At 37.6% G+C, this 16052-nt stretch overlaps 1 protein-coding gene and 1 pseudogene across 1 annotated transcript; both read left to right on the plus strand.

Annotated features, from left to right (window-relative positions):
- The window catches only part of LOC129675456 (olfactory receptor 4P4-like), a 34988-nt pseudogene extending 20744 nt beyond the window's left edge, over window positions 1-14244 (plus strand).
- A 438-nt stretch (window positions 14245-14682) lies between these two features.
- Window positions 14683-15633, plus strand: LOC129675448 (olfactory receptor 4S2-like). Its single transcript, XM_055605461.1, has one exon. It carries the CDS (start codon window positions 14683-14685, stop codon window positions 15631-15633), a length of 951 nt encoding a protein of 316 aa, XP_055461436.1.
- The last annotated feature ends 419 nt before the right edge of the window (window positions 15634-16052 follow it).

The raw sequence follows: 16052 nt of genomic DNA on the forward strand, positions 1-16052 counted from the left end.
GATTTTATCACATTTTTGTTTGATAGTCTGTGAGAATCATTCCATGTGTGTGAATTATCTGATTGGCCTTCTCACTAATGGATACTAAGTTATGATATAAATCCACAATGTCTAATATTTCCAATCTCTTGTTACTTGCTATTTGTGCAGTACTCCATTTATGAATGTTAGATATTATGTATCTCAATACTTTTTCTTGATATATCACTGATGTAAGGTATAACGTATTCAATTAAAAAGACTGAATAATTTGTATAAAAAAACCTAGAATGACTAAAGTAGGAGGTTTATACATATGTAAAGAAATTACCATGTCTATATTTCAGGCAAATGTGTATGGTATATATTAATGAATAAAACATTGCTGACAAATCTGTGTGGGGGGGTAAAGTAAAGAACTCTAGAAATAGGCACATATGCATTGGAGATAATGACAAATAAAAAAAAAACATCCTCTCCATAATACAATATACGGCAATGTTTAAAATAATTAACATCTAGATAATTTTTATCAAATGCTGTCTTCTCTGCAGCAGAAGTGATCTCTTGTTGGCACAGCAAACAAAAAAAAGAGAGCAAGAAAGAAAGAGTCATTAAGCTAGCACAGCTGTAGGACACAGTCTAGCAAAATGCTGTTTCGCTATTGTGCTGACGTTCACTTACGGTTTCTGATCTCTGCATGTTGCATTTGTGGAGGACTTTTTATATGTGTTGGTTTGTGCTTTTTCTTCTTCTTTTTTATTGTTTGTTATTATTATTTACATTTTATCAACTCTGCATCCCAGCTGCATCCCGCTCCCTCATTCCCTCCCAATCCCACCCTCCGTCCCTCAGCTTCTCCCTGCCCCTTTCCAAGTCCACGGAGTGGGGAGGACCTCCTCCCCTTTCTTCTGGCCCTGTTTTATCAGGTATCTTCAGGGCTGGCTGCAAAGTCCTCTTCTGTGGCCTAGCAGAACTGCTCCTCCCTTGGGGTGTGGGGGGTCAAAAAGCCTGCCTTTGCCTGTCAGAGATAGTCCCAGTTCCCCTTACTATGGGAAACCAATTGGTTATTGAGCTATCACGAGCTTCGTCTGAGTAAAGGTTCTAGGTTATATCCATACATGGTCCATGGTTGGAGAAACAGTTTCAGAAAAAAACCCTATGCCCAGATATATTTGGTCCTTGTGGGGGCTCCTATCCTTTCCCTGTCATATTAACTCCCCTTCTGCCGAAGGTTTGGTTATGAGTCTTAGTATCTGTTTTGAACCGCTGCTTGGTAGGATCTTTCAGATGCCTTCTTCAGTAGACTCCTGTAATATGTTCTATGCACATCTCATTTGTCTTTCTAAGTGAGGATTGATCATCTTACCTCGTGTCTGCTTTCTTGTTTATCTCCTTTAGGTGTATAGACTTCATTATGTTTATTATAACTTGTAGGTGAATATAAGCGAGTATATACCATGTTTGTCTTCCTCCTTCTGGGATAATTCACTCAGAATGATTTTTTCTAGATCCCACCATTTGCCTGCAAATTTCATGATTTCCTCCTTTTTGATTGCTGAGTAGTATTCCATTGAAAATTGTGGTAAAAATACCACAATTTCTGTATCCATTCCTCCGATGATGGATATCTGGGTTGTTTCCAGGTTCTGGCTATTACAAATAAAGCTGCTACAAACATGGTTGAGCAAATATCCCTTTTGTGTACTTGAGCAAATTTTGGGTATATACCTAACAGTGGTATAGCTGGGTCTTGAGGAATCATTATTCCTAATTGTCTGAGTAAGTGCCAGATTGACTTCCAAAGTGGTTGTACCAGTTTACATTCTCACCAGCAATGGAGGAGGGTTCCCCTTTCTCCACAACCACTCCAGTCTGTGTTGTCACTTGAGATTTTCATCTTGGGTGTAAGGTGAAATCTCAGGGTCATTTTGATTTACATTTCCCTAATGGCTAATGAGGTTGAGCATTTCTTTAAGTGTTTCTCTGCCATTCGATATTCCTCTATCAAGAATTCTCTGTTTAGCTATGTTCTCCATTTGTTGATTGGATTACTTGGTTTGTTGCTTTCCAGCTTCTTTAGTTCTTTATATATACTCGATATTAGCCCTCTCTCAGATAAAGGGTTGGTGAAGATTCTTTCCCAATCTGTAGGCAGTCGCTTTGTTTTAATGACAGTGTCTTTTGCTTTACAGAAGCTTTTCAGTTTCATGAGGTCCCATTTATTGATTGTTGCTCTTAGAGCCTGTGCTGTTGGTGTTCTGTTCAGGAAGTTGTCTCCTGTGCCAATGAGTTCTAGGCTGTTCCCCACTTTTTTTTCTAACCGATTTAGAGTATCTGGTTTTATGTTGAGGTCTTTGAACCACTTGGACTTTAGTTTTGTGCAGGGTGATAAATATGGATCTATTTTCATTTTCCATGTAGACATCCAGTTGGACCAGCACCATTTGTTGAAGATGCTGTCTTTTTTCCATTGAATGAATTTGGCTGCTTTGTCAAAAATCAAGTATTTGTAGGTGTGTGGGTTTATTTCTGAATCTTCTATTCAGGTCCATTGATCCTCCTTTTTGTTTCTATGCCAATACCATGCAGTTTTTATTACTATTGCTCTGTAGTACAGCTTGAGATCGGGAATGGAGATACCTCCAGATGATCTGTTGTTATACAAGATTGTTTTGGAGATTCTGGGTTTTTTTGTTTCTCCATATGAAGCTGAGAATCTTTTTTTCAAGGTCCGTAAAGAATTGAGTTAGTATTTTGATGGGAATTGCATTGAATCTGTAGATTGCTTTTGGCAACATGGCCATTTTCACAATGTTTATCCTACAATCCATGAGCATGGGAGATCTTTCCATCTTTTGATATCTATTTCAATTTCTTTCTTCAGAGACTTGAAGTTTTTCTCAAACAGGTCTTTCACTTGCTTGGTTAGTGTCACCCCAGGGTACTTTATGTGCTTAGTGGCTATTGTGAAGGGTGTTATTTTCCTTATTTCTTTCTCGGCCCTTTTGTCTTTGGTATACAGGAGGGCTTCTGATTTTTTATTTTTTGAGTTGATTTGTATCCTGCCACTTTGCTGAAGGTATTTGTCAGCTGGAGGAGTTCTCTGGCTGAATTTTTGAGGTCGCTCATATATACTATCATATCATCTGCAAATAGTGACACTTTGACCTGTTCCTTTCTGATTTGTATCCCCTTGATCTTCTTTAGTTGTCTTATTGCTCTGGCTAGGACTTCAAGTACTATGTTGAAGAGGTAGGGAGAGAGTTAGCAGCCTTATCTTCTCCCTGATTTCAGTGAGATTTATTTAAGTTTCTCTCCATTGAGTTTGATGTTGGCTATAGGCTTGCTGTATATCGCCTTTACTATCTTTAGATATGTGCCTTGTATCCCTGATCTCTCCAAGACTTTAAACATGAATGGGTGTTGGACTTTGTCAAATGCTTTTTCAGCATCTAAGGAGATGATCATGTGGTTTTTCTCCTTCATTTTTTTTATATGGTGGATTACAATGATGGATTTCTGTATGTTGAACCACCCTTGCATGCCTGGGATGAAGCCTATTTGGTCATGTTGGAAGGTATCTTTGATGTGTTCTTGGATTCGGTTTGCTAGTGTTTTATTGAGTATTTTTGCATCAATGTTCATTAGAGAGATAGGTCTGAAGTTCTCTTTTTTTGTTGGGTCTTTTTGTGGTTTAGGTATTAAGGTGACTGTGGCTTCATAGAATGAATTTGGTAATGTTCCTTCTGTTTCCATTTTGTGGAATAGTTTGGAGAGAATTGGAGTTAGCTCATATTTGAAGGCCTGGTAGAATTCTGCACTGAAACCATCTGGCCCAGGACTTTTTTTGGAAGGGAGACTGTTGGTGACTGCTTCTATTTCCTTGGGGGAAATAGGACTATTCAATCTTTCTACCTGATCTTGACTTAATTTTGGTAAATGGAATCTATAAAGAAAATTATCTATTTCTTTTAGATTTTTGAATTTTGTGGCATATAGGCTTTTGTAGTATGACCTAATGATTGTTTGGATTTCCTCAGTGTCTGTAGTTATGTCCCCCTTTTCATTTCTGATTTTGCTGATTTGGATAGTTTCTCTCTGCCTTTTAGTTAGTGTGGCTAAAGGTTTGTCTATCTTGTTGATTTTTTCAAAGAACCAGCTCTTGGTTTCATTAATTCTTTAAATAGTTTTATTTGTTTCTTGTTGATTGATTTCTGCCCTGAGTTTGATTATTTGTAGCCGTCTGTTCCTCTTGGGTGCATTTGCTTCTTTTTTCTCCAGGGCTTTCAGTTCGGCCATTAAGTTGCTTGTATGAGATTTCACAATTTTTTTCTTGAAGGCATTTAGTGCTATGAATTTTCCTCTGAGCACTGCTTTCATTGTGTCCCATAAATTAGGGTATGTTGTACCTTCATTTTCATTGAATTCTAGGAAGTCTTTAATTTCGTTCTTTATTTCTTCCTTAATCCAGCTATTGTTGAGCAGCAAGATGTTCAGTCTCCATGTGCTTGTAGGCTTTTTTCTAATTCCATTGTTGTTGACGTCCAGCTTTGTTCCATGGTGGTCAGATAGAGTACAGGGGATTATTTCAATCTTCTTGTATCTGTTGAGGCTTGCTTTGTGACCAACTATATGGTCTATTTTGGAGAAGGTTCCATGAGATGCCGAAAAGAAGGTATACTCTTTTACGTTTGGGTGGAAAGTTCTGTAGACATCTATTAGATCCATTTGATTTAGGACCTCTGTAAGTGCCTTTATTTCCTTATTTGGTTTCTGTCTAGATGATCTGTCCCTTGGTGAAAGTGGAATGTTGAAGTCTCCCACTATCAAGGTGTTGAGATTGATGTGTGATTTAAGTTTTAGTAATGTTTCGTTTATGAATGTAGGCTCTCTTGTATTTGGGGCTTAGATATTCAGAATTCTGATGTCCTCTTGGTGGATTTTCCCTTTGATGGGAATGTAGTGTCCTTCTTCATCTTTTTTAATTAATTTTGGTTGAAAGTCTATTTTATTAGATATTAGGATAGCTACCCCAGCTTGTTTTCTGGGTCTGTTTGCTTGAAAGACATTTTTCCAGCCTTTTACTCTGAGGTAGTGTTTATCTTTGTTGCAGAGGTGTGTTTCTTGGATGCAGCAGAATGTTGGATCCTGTTTTTGCACCCATTCTGTTAGTCTGTGTCTTTTTATTGGCGAGTTGAGTCCATTGATATTGATAGATAATATTGACCAATAAGTGTTAGTTTCTTTTGTATTGGAGTCAGTGATCTTACTGTGTTTTATTGCTTGTTTTCTTTTCATTTTTGTTGGGATATTATCTGTATGCCATGTTTTCTTGGGTGAAGTTTTCATTGGATTGGAGTTTTCCTTCTAGTATCGTCTGTAGGGCTGGTTTGCTGTGTAGATATTGCATAAATTTAGTTTTATCATGGAATATTTTGTTTTCTCCATCTATGTTGATTGAAAGCTTTGCAGGGTATAGTAATCTGGGTTGGCATTTGTGATCTCTTAGAGTCTCCATGACCTTGCCCAGGCCCTTCTAGCTTTCACAGTTTCTGATCTCAAATCTAGGCTTATCCAGTTTTTAGGGGCACATAAAGAGAAAACAAACAAAGCTCTCAAAGAAATACAGACAAATACAGACAAACAGAGGCAAATTAGAGGCATATAGAGAGGAAACAAACAAAAAAAAATAGAGGCCATCATGTGAAGACAAGAATACACATTCAAACAGGCAAAGGAAATGAAGCAAGACATAAAAACAGAGTTAGAACCAATAAAGAAAACACAGACAGAGAAAACCCTGGAGCTCAAAAACTTATAGAAAAGATCAGGAACCACAAAGGTAAGCATCACCAATAGAATATAAGAGATGGAAGAGAGAATCTCATGTGCTGTAGATACAACTGCAGAAATTGATACATGTAGTAAGGGGATCAGGAAATATTTCTGACATGACCTCAAGGACTTGTTCCTTTACCTCCCCCCACTCCCAAGGAACAGCCTTGCTAGACCACAGAGGAGGACATTGCAGCCAGTACTGCAGATACCAGATAAGCTAGGGTGAGATGGAAGGGGAGGAGGACCTCCCCTAGCAGTGGACTTGGAAAGGGGCAGGGAGGAGATAAGGGAAGAAGGATGGGATTGGGAGGAAATGAGGGAGGGGGCTACAGCTGGGATACAAAGTAAATAACCTGTGATTAATATTAAAAAAATAAAAGTTAAAAAAATAAAAAAATAAATGGGACCTCTTGAAAGTGAAAATTTTCTGTAAAGCCAAAACCAGTGTCATCAGAATAAAACAACAGCCTACAAATTGGGGAAGTCTTTATCAACCCTAGATCTGACAGAAGGCTAATTTCCAAAATATATGAAGAACTTAAGAAGTTAAACAACAAACCAAGTAATCCAATTAAAAATGAGGTACAGAGGTAAACAGAGAACCCTCAGTAGAGGAACACAGAATGGTAGAGAAACACTTAAATGTTCATTGTCATTAGTCATCAGATAGATGCAAATAAAAACAACTCTGAGATTCCACCTTACACACATCAGAATGACTAAAATAAAAAACTCAAGTGACAATACATTCTGGGGAGGATGTACAGAAAGGGAAACCCGCCTCCATTTCTGGTGGGAATGTAAACTTGTACAACCGCTTTGGAACTCAGTCTGGCACTTTCTTAGGAAGTTGGGAATAGTACTTTCTCAAGATCCAGCTATACCACTCCCAGGCATATATCCAAAATATGCTCAACTATTCATCAAGAACATTTGCTGAACTATGATCTTAGCAGTTTGTTCATAACAGCCAGAAGCTGGAAGCAACCTAGATGTCCCTCAGCAGAGGAATGGTTACAGAAATTGTGGTACATTTACGCATTGGACTACTACTCAAAAATTGAAAACAAGAAAATCATAAAATTTGCAGGAAAATTGTGGGAACTAGAAAAGATCCTTGTGAGCAGAAAAACACACATGGTATATACTCACTCCGAAGTGGATATTAACCATTAAATATAGGATAAACATACTAAAATCTATACTCCTAAAGAAGCTAAACAACAAGGAAGACGATAGGGAATATGCTAAATATTCATTCAGAAGGCAAATGACATCAGAAGTAGGAAAAGACAGGGAAAGGACAGGAGCCTACCACAGACAGTCTATGAAAGACTCTACTGATCAAGGTATCGAAGCAGAAGCCAAGACTCATAGCCAAACATTGGGCAGAATGCACAGAATCTTGTGAAAAAAGAGGGAGATAGAAATACCTGGAGGGGATAGGAGCTCCAAAAGGAGACAACAAAGCCATAGAAACTGAGCGCTGGGGGCCCTGAAGAGAATGATACCCTAACTAAAGACAATGTATAGAGAAGAGCTAAAACCCTGCCTCAGATGTTGTCCATAGAGTCAGTCTCCAATGAGGTCCCCAGTAAAGGGACCAGGGATTTTCTCTGGCATGAACTCAGTTGCAGGCTGTCTGATTGCCTCCCCTTATGGGGTACAGCCTTACCAGGCCACAGAGGAAGAAAATGCAAACAGTTTGGATGAGACCTAAGCTAGGGTCAAATAGAAGGCGAGGAGGACCTCTTCTATTAGTGCACTAGGAGAGGGGCATAGTGGAAGGAGGGTGGGATTTCTGGGAGATGAAGAAGAGGGCCACAGCCAGGAAACAAGTTGAATAAATTTTAATAAATGATAATAAAAATATGGTCTTATGAAACTTTTTTCTGATAATGTGTGTGTGAGTGTGTGTGTGTGTGTGTGTGTGTGTGTGAAATACATGAAGAGTTACATAGCACTTCCTTAGATCTGATAGAAATGAAAGGTATTATAAGGGAGTAGCATAAACAGCTCGACACTATACTGAGAGAATGGTGATACCATGTTGAGGTCGCTGTAAACAATGGTACAATTTTTTCACAGTATGAGAATTCTTTAAAAATGAAAGAAAAAAGTATGCAGTTAAAATAAGATGATCAATCCTCACTTAGAAAGACAAATGGTATGGACATTGGATGTAGGAGAAAACAAGTAACAGGAGAGGAGCCTACCACAGAGGGCCTCTGAAAGACTACCTAGCAGATGCTGAGACTCATAACCAAATCTTCGGAAGAGTGCAGGGAATCATATGAAAGAAGGGAGAGATGGTAAGACCTGGAGAGGACAGGAGTTCCACAAGGAACAAACATATCAGGGTACAGGGGTCTTTCATAACACTGTTTCTCCAACCAAGGACCATGTATGGATATAATCTAGAACCTCTGCTCAGATGTGGCTCGTGGTAGCTCAGTATGCAAGTGGGTCTCTAGTAAGGGGAACAAGGACTATTTCTAACATGAACTCAATGGCAAGTTCTTTGATACCCCCCTCCCCAAGGGAGGAGCAGCCTTGCTAGGCCACAGGACATTGCAGCCAGTCCTGAAGAGACCTGATAAGCTAGGGTCAGATGGAAGGGGAGGAGGTCCTCCCCTATCAGTGGACTTGGAAAGGGGCATGGAGGAGATGAGGGAGGGAAGTTGGGATTGGGAGGGAATGAGGGAGAGAGCTATGGCTGAGATACAAAGTAAATAACCTGTGATTAATATAAAAAATAAGAAAAAATTAAATAAAGAAAAAACAGAAAAAATAAAATATAAAGAAAAATAAATAAATAAAATAAGACCCAATATTACATGGCTAATATTCACTCATGCCAGTATATAGCAAGCATATCTTTCTGCTTATGGGTTATGATCTTTTCTAGTTCCATTCATTTGCCTGTAAATTTCATGATTTTCTTTTTTAAATACCTGCATAATATTCCATTGTGTAATTAGATAAACATAGCAAGATCTACAGACCTAAAGAAGCTAAACAACAAGGATGACCCTAGGGAATATGCTTAGCTCTCATTCAGAAGGGAAAACAGGATAGACACTGGAAGCGGTAGAAAAGAGAGAACAGGACAGGCACCTATCAGAGATCTCCTCTGTTGTAGTAAATTTGAAAAGATGAGTTTTCTGGCTATATATTATTTATTAGCCCTAAGATTATCATGTCACTGTTATCTAATCCAATATCACAAGTAGTAAGACACAGACACCTTTTAGATATTATAGTTGCCTTGTTTACCTTGGGCTGGGCAGATATTCCTACCTATGCTGTCAGAATCATCTCACCATCCATCTCCCAGTCCCCATTCAAAGCCATTCTTCTTAATTATCCTAACTTCCATCCATAATCTTATAAATACTTGCTTTTATTCTTTATCTGGTCCTTTGCATGTCTTTATTAGAGTCCTTCCTTCAGACCCCACATGTTTTTTTTCAAGGCTAACCCATCATGAAGTCCTCCTTCCTTCTCTCTTCCAATTTGTCTCGTTCCCATGATTCTCTGTTCTCTACAAACTATGGGACCTTAGCCACACCTACCCCATTCTCCCCTGCCCAGGTACAGGCCATTTAATTAACCAATCAGGTATGTTTACACATACATGTTTACACAATACAAATAGGTGTTTCCAGATCCTGAGAGCAAGTAACATGCATCAGATTAACCTCCAACACTGCTCTAGAAGACTCCACCCAGCAGTGGATAAAATCAGATGCAGAGACTCACAGCCTAACTTTGGACAGAGCACAGGGAGTCTTATAGAAGATGGAGGAAATGAAAGAACATGGAGGGGACAGCAACACCACAAGGAGAACAACAAAGCCAAAAAACCTGGACTCAGGGACTGCTATAGAGACTGATGCATCAACTAAAGACAATGCATAGAAAAGATTCAGACCCTCTGCTCTGATGTGGCCCATAGACTGCTCAGTGTGTTCCCTAGTAAGGAGAGAAGAGACAGTCTCTGACATGAACTCGGTTGCCTGCTCCTTGATTACTTCTCCCTGGTGGAGTGACCTAGCCATCCCACAGAGGAAAAGGATCCAGACATTTCTGATGGGACCTGATGGGCTGGGCTCAAACAGTAGTCCCTATTAATGGACTAGGGGAGTAGAGGAGGAAGGATGGTAGGTGGGACCAGTAGGTGATGAGGAAAGGGTCTACTACTGGGATAAATAGTGGATAAATTGTAAATATAATAATAATTCCCATCAAGAATTATGTCAGTTAAAATTTTTAGTTAATATAGAAAATAGTGAGCTTTAGATGCTGGTGTGATGGCACTGCTTTCAAGATTGAAGACCTGTGTTTCCCAGGACCCAAGTAACAGGAGAGAACCTACTCCTGCAAATTTCACACTGACTTTCGCTCTCCTATTGTGCCTTCTTCACCCTATTCCACTCTAACATAAATTAATGAAATATAATTAAAAGTAAATAATGGTATTTTATGACATTCGCAGATGCATTTATGTATGTATGTATGTATGTATGTATGTATGTATGTATGTATGTATGTATGTATGTATGTGTGATGTATGATTTCATCTTGATCATATTAATCATATTAATTCCATTATTCTTTCACCATCCCATCTGTGCTATCTCCATGTGGGGAGATAGCACAGATATGTGTGTATGTGTGTGTGTGTATATATTGGTTTTGTTTACAGGGCTAAATCCATAGTATAGATATGTTGACAATGTTTGATATTTTATTTTTCTTTCTTCTATAACTCTATTTTGTTCAATTCTCTCATATCTCTTTAGAGTCTTCCTATGCATAGTTACTTTTCTAGACAGATATATAAGTATATAGATAGATAGATAATAGGTAGGTAGATAGGTAGATAGACAGATAGATAGATAGATATGCTCAGTTAGAGAGAAAATGTGATTTTTTTTTCCTCTGTCTGGCTCATTTTTTTTTCTTATAATGATATCTAGCATTGTTCCTGCAAATGACACAATTTCATTCTTTTTGTGCTTACAATTCTAGGTTCCTGTGCAAGCGAAGTGGAAATGTATGTGTGCATGAATTGATTATAAATGTTCACAGAAGCATTGTTTATTATAGCCGTAGACTGGGAATACAAGTATCCAAATATCCGCTAGGGAATGACTACAGAACAGAATACCATCCAGTAATAAGCAAGAGCAACTCGCCAATAATGCAGTTCAATGGTAAATTTTCAAAACATTACATTAATAAAATAGACACATAAAATCATATAATCTTATTCCAGAAACTTTATTTTATCTTTCTTTATAATTTTTTATTTTGATTTCTGTCAATGATTTTAATGAACCTTGGATTCTCAACTGTCTGTGGGTACATATGTTCATAAGTTTTGGGATGAATTAGCTGCAGCTCATCTCAGTTCAGCTCCAAGTCTATCTTCCACCTCCAGGCTTCTTTGTTGTTGTTGTCTTTGTTTGTGTGTGTGTGTTTGTTTGCTATTTAATGTGAGATAGGATCTCACTATGTAATCTGGCCTGAAACTTTATGTGTAGAGCAGACTGGCCTTAAACTCATAGAGAATCTCATGCCTCTGTCTCCCAAGTGCTAAAATTAAAAGCTTGGACTATAATGCTTGGCCAAGTACTTTTAGAGTGAATATTTCTCTATTTGTTTTTTTCATATCTAGTTTTTCTAGTTTGTTATAAGGACAGCAATTCAAACCTAGAAAATGAGATAAATCATATAATGTAATTTAATACTATAAACACATTATTTAGTGTATGAATCAAAGTACATTACTTCAGTAATAAAGTTGTAATGAAAATATTACCTTTATTTTCTTATTTTTTTATAGATTATGGTCATGATATGAGAATTGCTTAAGTTTTAAATTTAAAATATTTATTTAGTTTTAAATTCAAAAGACACTAGAATTATTTTATTTTTTAATTATTAGTTACATTTTATTAACTCTGTATCCCATGTGTATCTGCTCCCTCATTCCCTCCCAAACCCTCCCTCCCTTCCTCATCTCCTTCCTGCTACTTTCCAAGTCCACTGATTGGGGAAGACCTCCTCCCCTTTCATCTGATCCTGTTTTATCAGGTATCTTCACAACTGGCTGCAAAGTCCTCCTCTGTGGCCTAGCAGAGTGCAGGGAAACATATGAAAGAAGGGGGGGTTTGTATGATGTGGAAAGGATAGGAGCTCCACAAGGGCCAAATATATCTGGGCACAGGGGTCTTTTCTGAGACTGACACTCCAACCAAAGTCCATGTATGGATATAACCTAGAACCTCTGTGCGAATGAAGCCTGTGGTAGCTCAGTAACCAATTGTTTTCCCATAGTAAGGGGAACAGGGACTATCTCTGACAGGAACTCAATGGCTGGCTCTTTTACCTCCTCACCCCCCAAGGGAAGAGTAGTCCTGCTAGGCCACAAAGAAGACACTAGAATTTAAAGTTCATTTTAGGCCTGTAATTTTATTTTGGCCATGGAGAAAGATTCTGGGAATACATTTTCCCTAAGGTCATTACCATTTTCTTTCCTCTCCTTAACCAGACTACATAAGAAGTAAAAGAAGAAGCACTTATTGCCAAAGACACAATGACCTGACAGATTTTAGCAGATGAGAGGCTGTGGAATAAGGAAGATTCAGTTCTGCTGCCCTGTATTTGGGGGACCAGGGATTCTCTGGTATTGGTTATTCATAATTATTTAGGATTTCTACACTATATAAGGAGATGCTAAAAAAAAATAATTTGAGTTCAAACCCATTTGAAAAATCTTGCAGATCTGTTCTTCTCAAACTAAGAAAAGAATGTTGTGGAAATGAGGAGATGTCTTTTTTTTATTTATAATAAAATTTAAATGCCCTGGTTTTCTTAAGAAAAGAAAGACTGGTATTACAAAGACAATGATATGAAGATAACTTATATATACTCTATATAGTATAACTTATGTATACTACCTTGGAGATAGTGAGTCATAAGGGGGAATAAAATTGCCAGTCATTGGAAAGAACATCATTAAGTCTGAAGTGCTAAAAAAGTAGATGAAGGCTTTTAGATGCACACTGTCTTAGGTGAACACTGTCTTCTGTGCTTTAGATCCTAGAGGAATACTATCAAATGTGTGTGTGAGTATCTCTCTGCTCTAGAAAAACAAATCACATAAGAAATGCTCTAAACTTCTCTGATTTGATCTCACTATTGTTCAATAATTTGTAATTTAAAAATCAGTAGGGGGCCAAAAGAGTACAAGTTCATAGAACCATGGGATTGATCTTGATTGAAAATATGATTAGACTACTGCTGCTTTCTTGGACATTTCCCTGTTAATCTGTAATACACAAAAGGAGACAGATATATTCTGATTTTTATAGAATGCTGGGTTACAGACCTGAAATCTCACAAAATACATGACTTTCCAGAAGTTCATATTTGGACCCTTCTCTTTTTTTGGAAAAGACTACCAAAATGTAGGGTTGTATGGCTTCAAGAACTAAACACAATAGACCTTGAGAGATGTGTTCCTAAAAGAACGGCCTGCCACTGCAGGGATCATTTATACCCATGTGTTGATTTGGAAAAGAATTTTGAAACCTCTATTTATGACAACTTATCCATATCTGTTCTCCTATATCAATGACTCCTGAGAATGCCTGAAATTCTACCACTAAAGATACTTCTAGTGAAATTAAACTTGATCCTCTCTTTAGAGTCATTCCCGCCCAGTTGAACGATAACCTCTTCCAGAAATGTGGAACTCAAAGTTTCCCCCACTTAGTGCTGTGGTGTAGCTGACATGAAGCAGGAAATGTGAGAACGCATAAAGGAAACATTGCTGGTAAAGTGCAGGGCACTTCCTCTTTCATTTTGTTTTTCTTTGTTTTATGTAGGCATTTAAATATCAAGTCAAGAAAAGTAAAGAGAAGTTGTAGAATAACCCCATTTGCAGCTAAAGAAATTACCTGGGACTTAAATTCAATCTTGATCAAGCATGCAGAGCTGACTTCATTTACTGAAGATTCTTTTCCTATTATTACTTCTGGTCATATTGCTGCATATTCTCTTCTCTTTGCTCTTTCTCGGGATTGTGTGGCTATTCTATGCTTATGCAGTGATTTGATTGAATTGTAGAAAGGATCTTTAATGACAAATAATACTGACTAAAACTTTATTATATCACAATTTAAGTAAGAGAGGTCTCATAAAGTTAGATAATTCATTTGAGTTTCAGTGAGATTATTACCAATCAAATATGTCTAATTTAAATCTCTTTCTATAGTACCCCATAGTGATATTGAACCTTTGAGATCAGATGAGAGGCCAAAATTTCACTTCAAGAAGATCCAACTTTTAGAAGAAGAGAAACCTGCAGAAGTCACTGGGGCTGTGCTGCCTAAGAATTCTGAGCAGATGTGACATCCAGGAAGGACAGTTTGAAGTGGGGCAAATTTGAACAAACATTCTCATTTCTATATGAAAATGCAGCAATCATTTGCAGATATATAAATATTAGCATAGCTTTAAACAGGGAAGGCTTTTTGAAATGTAATAGAAATCTTACACAAAATAAAAGTACATTCTTCAAATTTCACAAGACATTTCAAAAATTTTTCTTAAGTCTTTGGATTTCACTTCTCACCTGAATTGAAAAAAATCACACGATATAACATTGAGGTAAGTTGCTCAGAATAAATGCACTTAAACTGAAACCTGAGTAAGAAAAATATAAGTGCTCAACTTCAGCCACCAGCCACTATAATTATTTATTTGTTTTAAAATAGAAATGAATGCTGGTGGTTTATTTATTTATTTTTTTAATTTGTTCTTCTGATAGTTTAATGTCCTCTTGGGAATATGGCCTCAAGTACTTTTTCCATGGAAGGAGTAAACAATGTCACTGAATTCATTTTTGGGGGTTTTTCTCAGAACCCAGAGGTTGAAGAAGTATGCTTTGTTGTGTTTTCCTTCTTTTACATGGTCATTGTGCTAGGAAACCTCCTCATTATGCTGACAGTTTGCTTTAGCAATCTTTTCAAGTCTCCCATGTATTTTTTCCTCAACTTTCTATCTTTTGTGGACATTTGCTACTCCTCAGCCACAGCACCCAAGATGATTGCTGACCTGCTAGTGAAGAAAAAAACTATTTCCTATGTAGGGTGCATGTTACAACTCTTTGTTGTTCATTTCTTTGGTTGCACTGAGATCATCTTTACAGTCATGGCGTATGATCGATATGTGGCCATCTGTAAACCTCTCCACTACATGACTATCATGGACCGGGAAAGATGCAATAAGATGTTGCTGGGGACATGGGTGGGTGGATTCATACATTCCATTATCCAAGTGGCTCTGGTGGTGCAGCTCCCCTTTTGTGGACCCAATGAGATTGATAACTACTTCTGTGATGTACACCCTGTGCTGAAACTCGCCTGCACTGACACCTACATTATTGGTGTTGTTGTGACGGCCAACAGTGGTACCATTACACTGATAAGTTTTGTCATCTTGCTATTCTCATACACAGTCATTCTCGTATCTCTAAGAAAGCAATCATCCGAAGGAAGACGCAAAGCTCTCTCCACATGTGGATCCCACATTGCTGTGGTCATCTTTTTTGGTCCCTGTACTTTCATGTATATGCGGCCTGACACCACCTTTTCAGAGGACAAGATGGTTGCTGTATTTTACACCATTATCACTCCCATGCTGAATCCTCTAATTTACACTCTAAGAGATGCAGAAGTGAAAAATGCAATGAGGAAGCTGTGGACTAGAAAGGTTTCCTGGGAGGCTACTGGGAAATAGCAGAACATTATCACTTAAGTAATAAACCTTTCAATTTCTTTAGCCTTGACTAATGACATTTGGAGAAACACTAGAAGCAACATCACAGGATTCAGGTGACAAGTGATGGGGCACTGTGTTATACAGAAGTAAGGTATGATGATCATGGTCATGCAATAATCTATTATGTTCAGGTAATTTTGTGAAATACGAATGACAAATATTTTTATATAAAAGTCATTACTGTCTCCTCTTCCTTTGTAACTATTGTTTTAAGTGAGAACATACTATTGAAATGCTTAAGGCCATTTCTATTATTTAGGAATATGGCACTTATCTATTAAACTCGATGTACACATATTGCATAAATGATTACATACATGCAAAGCTCCACATCCATGCTAATGTCTTCTTAATTTAATTTCAGAAAACAAAGTTTA

Source organism: Psammomys obesus, unplaced genomic scaffold, assembly GCF_907164565.1.
Source record: "Psammomys obesus unplaced genomic scaffold, mPsaObe1.curated_primary_1811, whole genome shotgun sequence".
Classification (NCBI taxonomy): domain Eukaryota; kingdom Metazoa; phylum Chordata; class Mammalia; order Rodentia; family Muridae; genus Psammomys; species Psammomys obesus.

Bases quoted from the DNA above. Each gene is read 5' to 3' on its own strand.
- LOC129675448 (XM_055605461.1), top strand. From the start codon at position 14,683: ATGGCCTCAAGTACTTTTTCCATGGAAGGAGTAAACAATGTCACTGAA.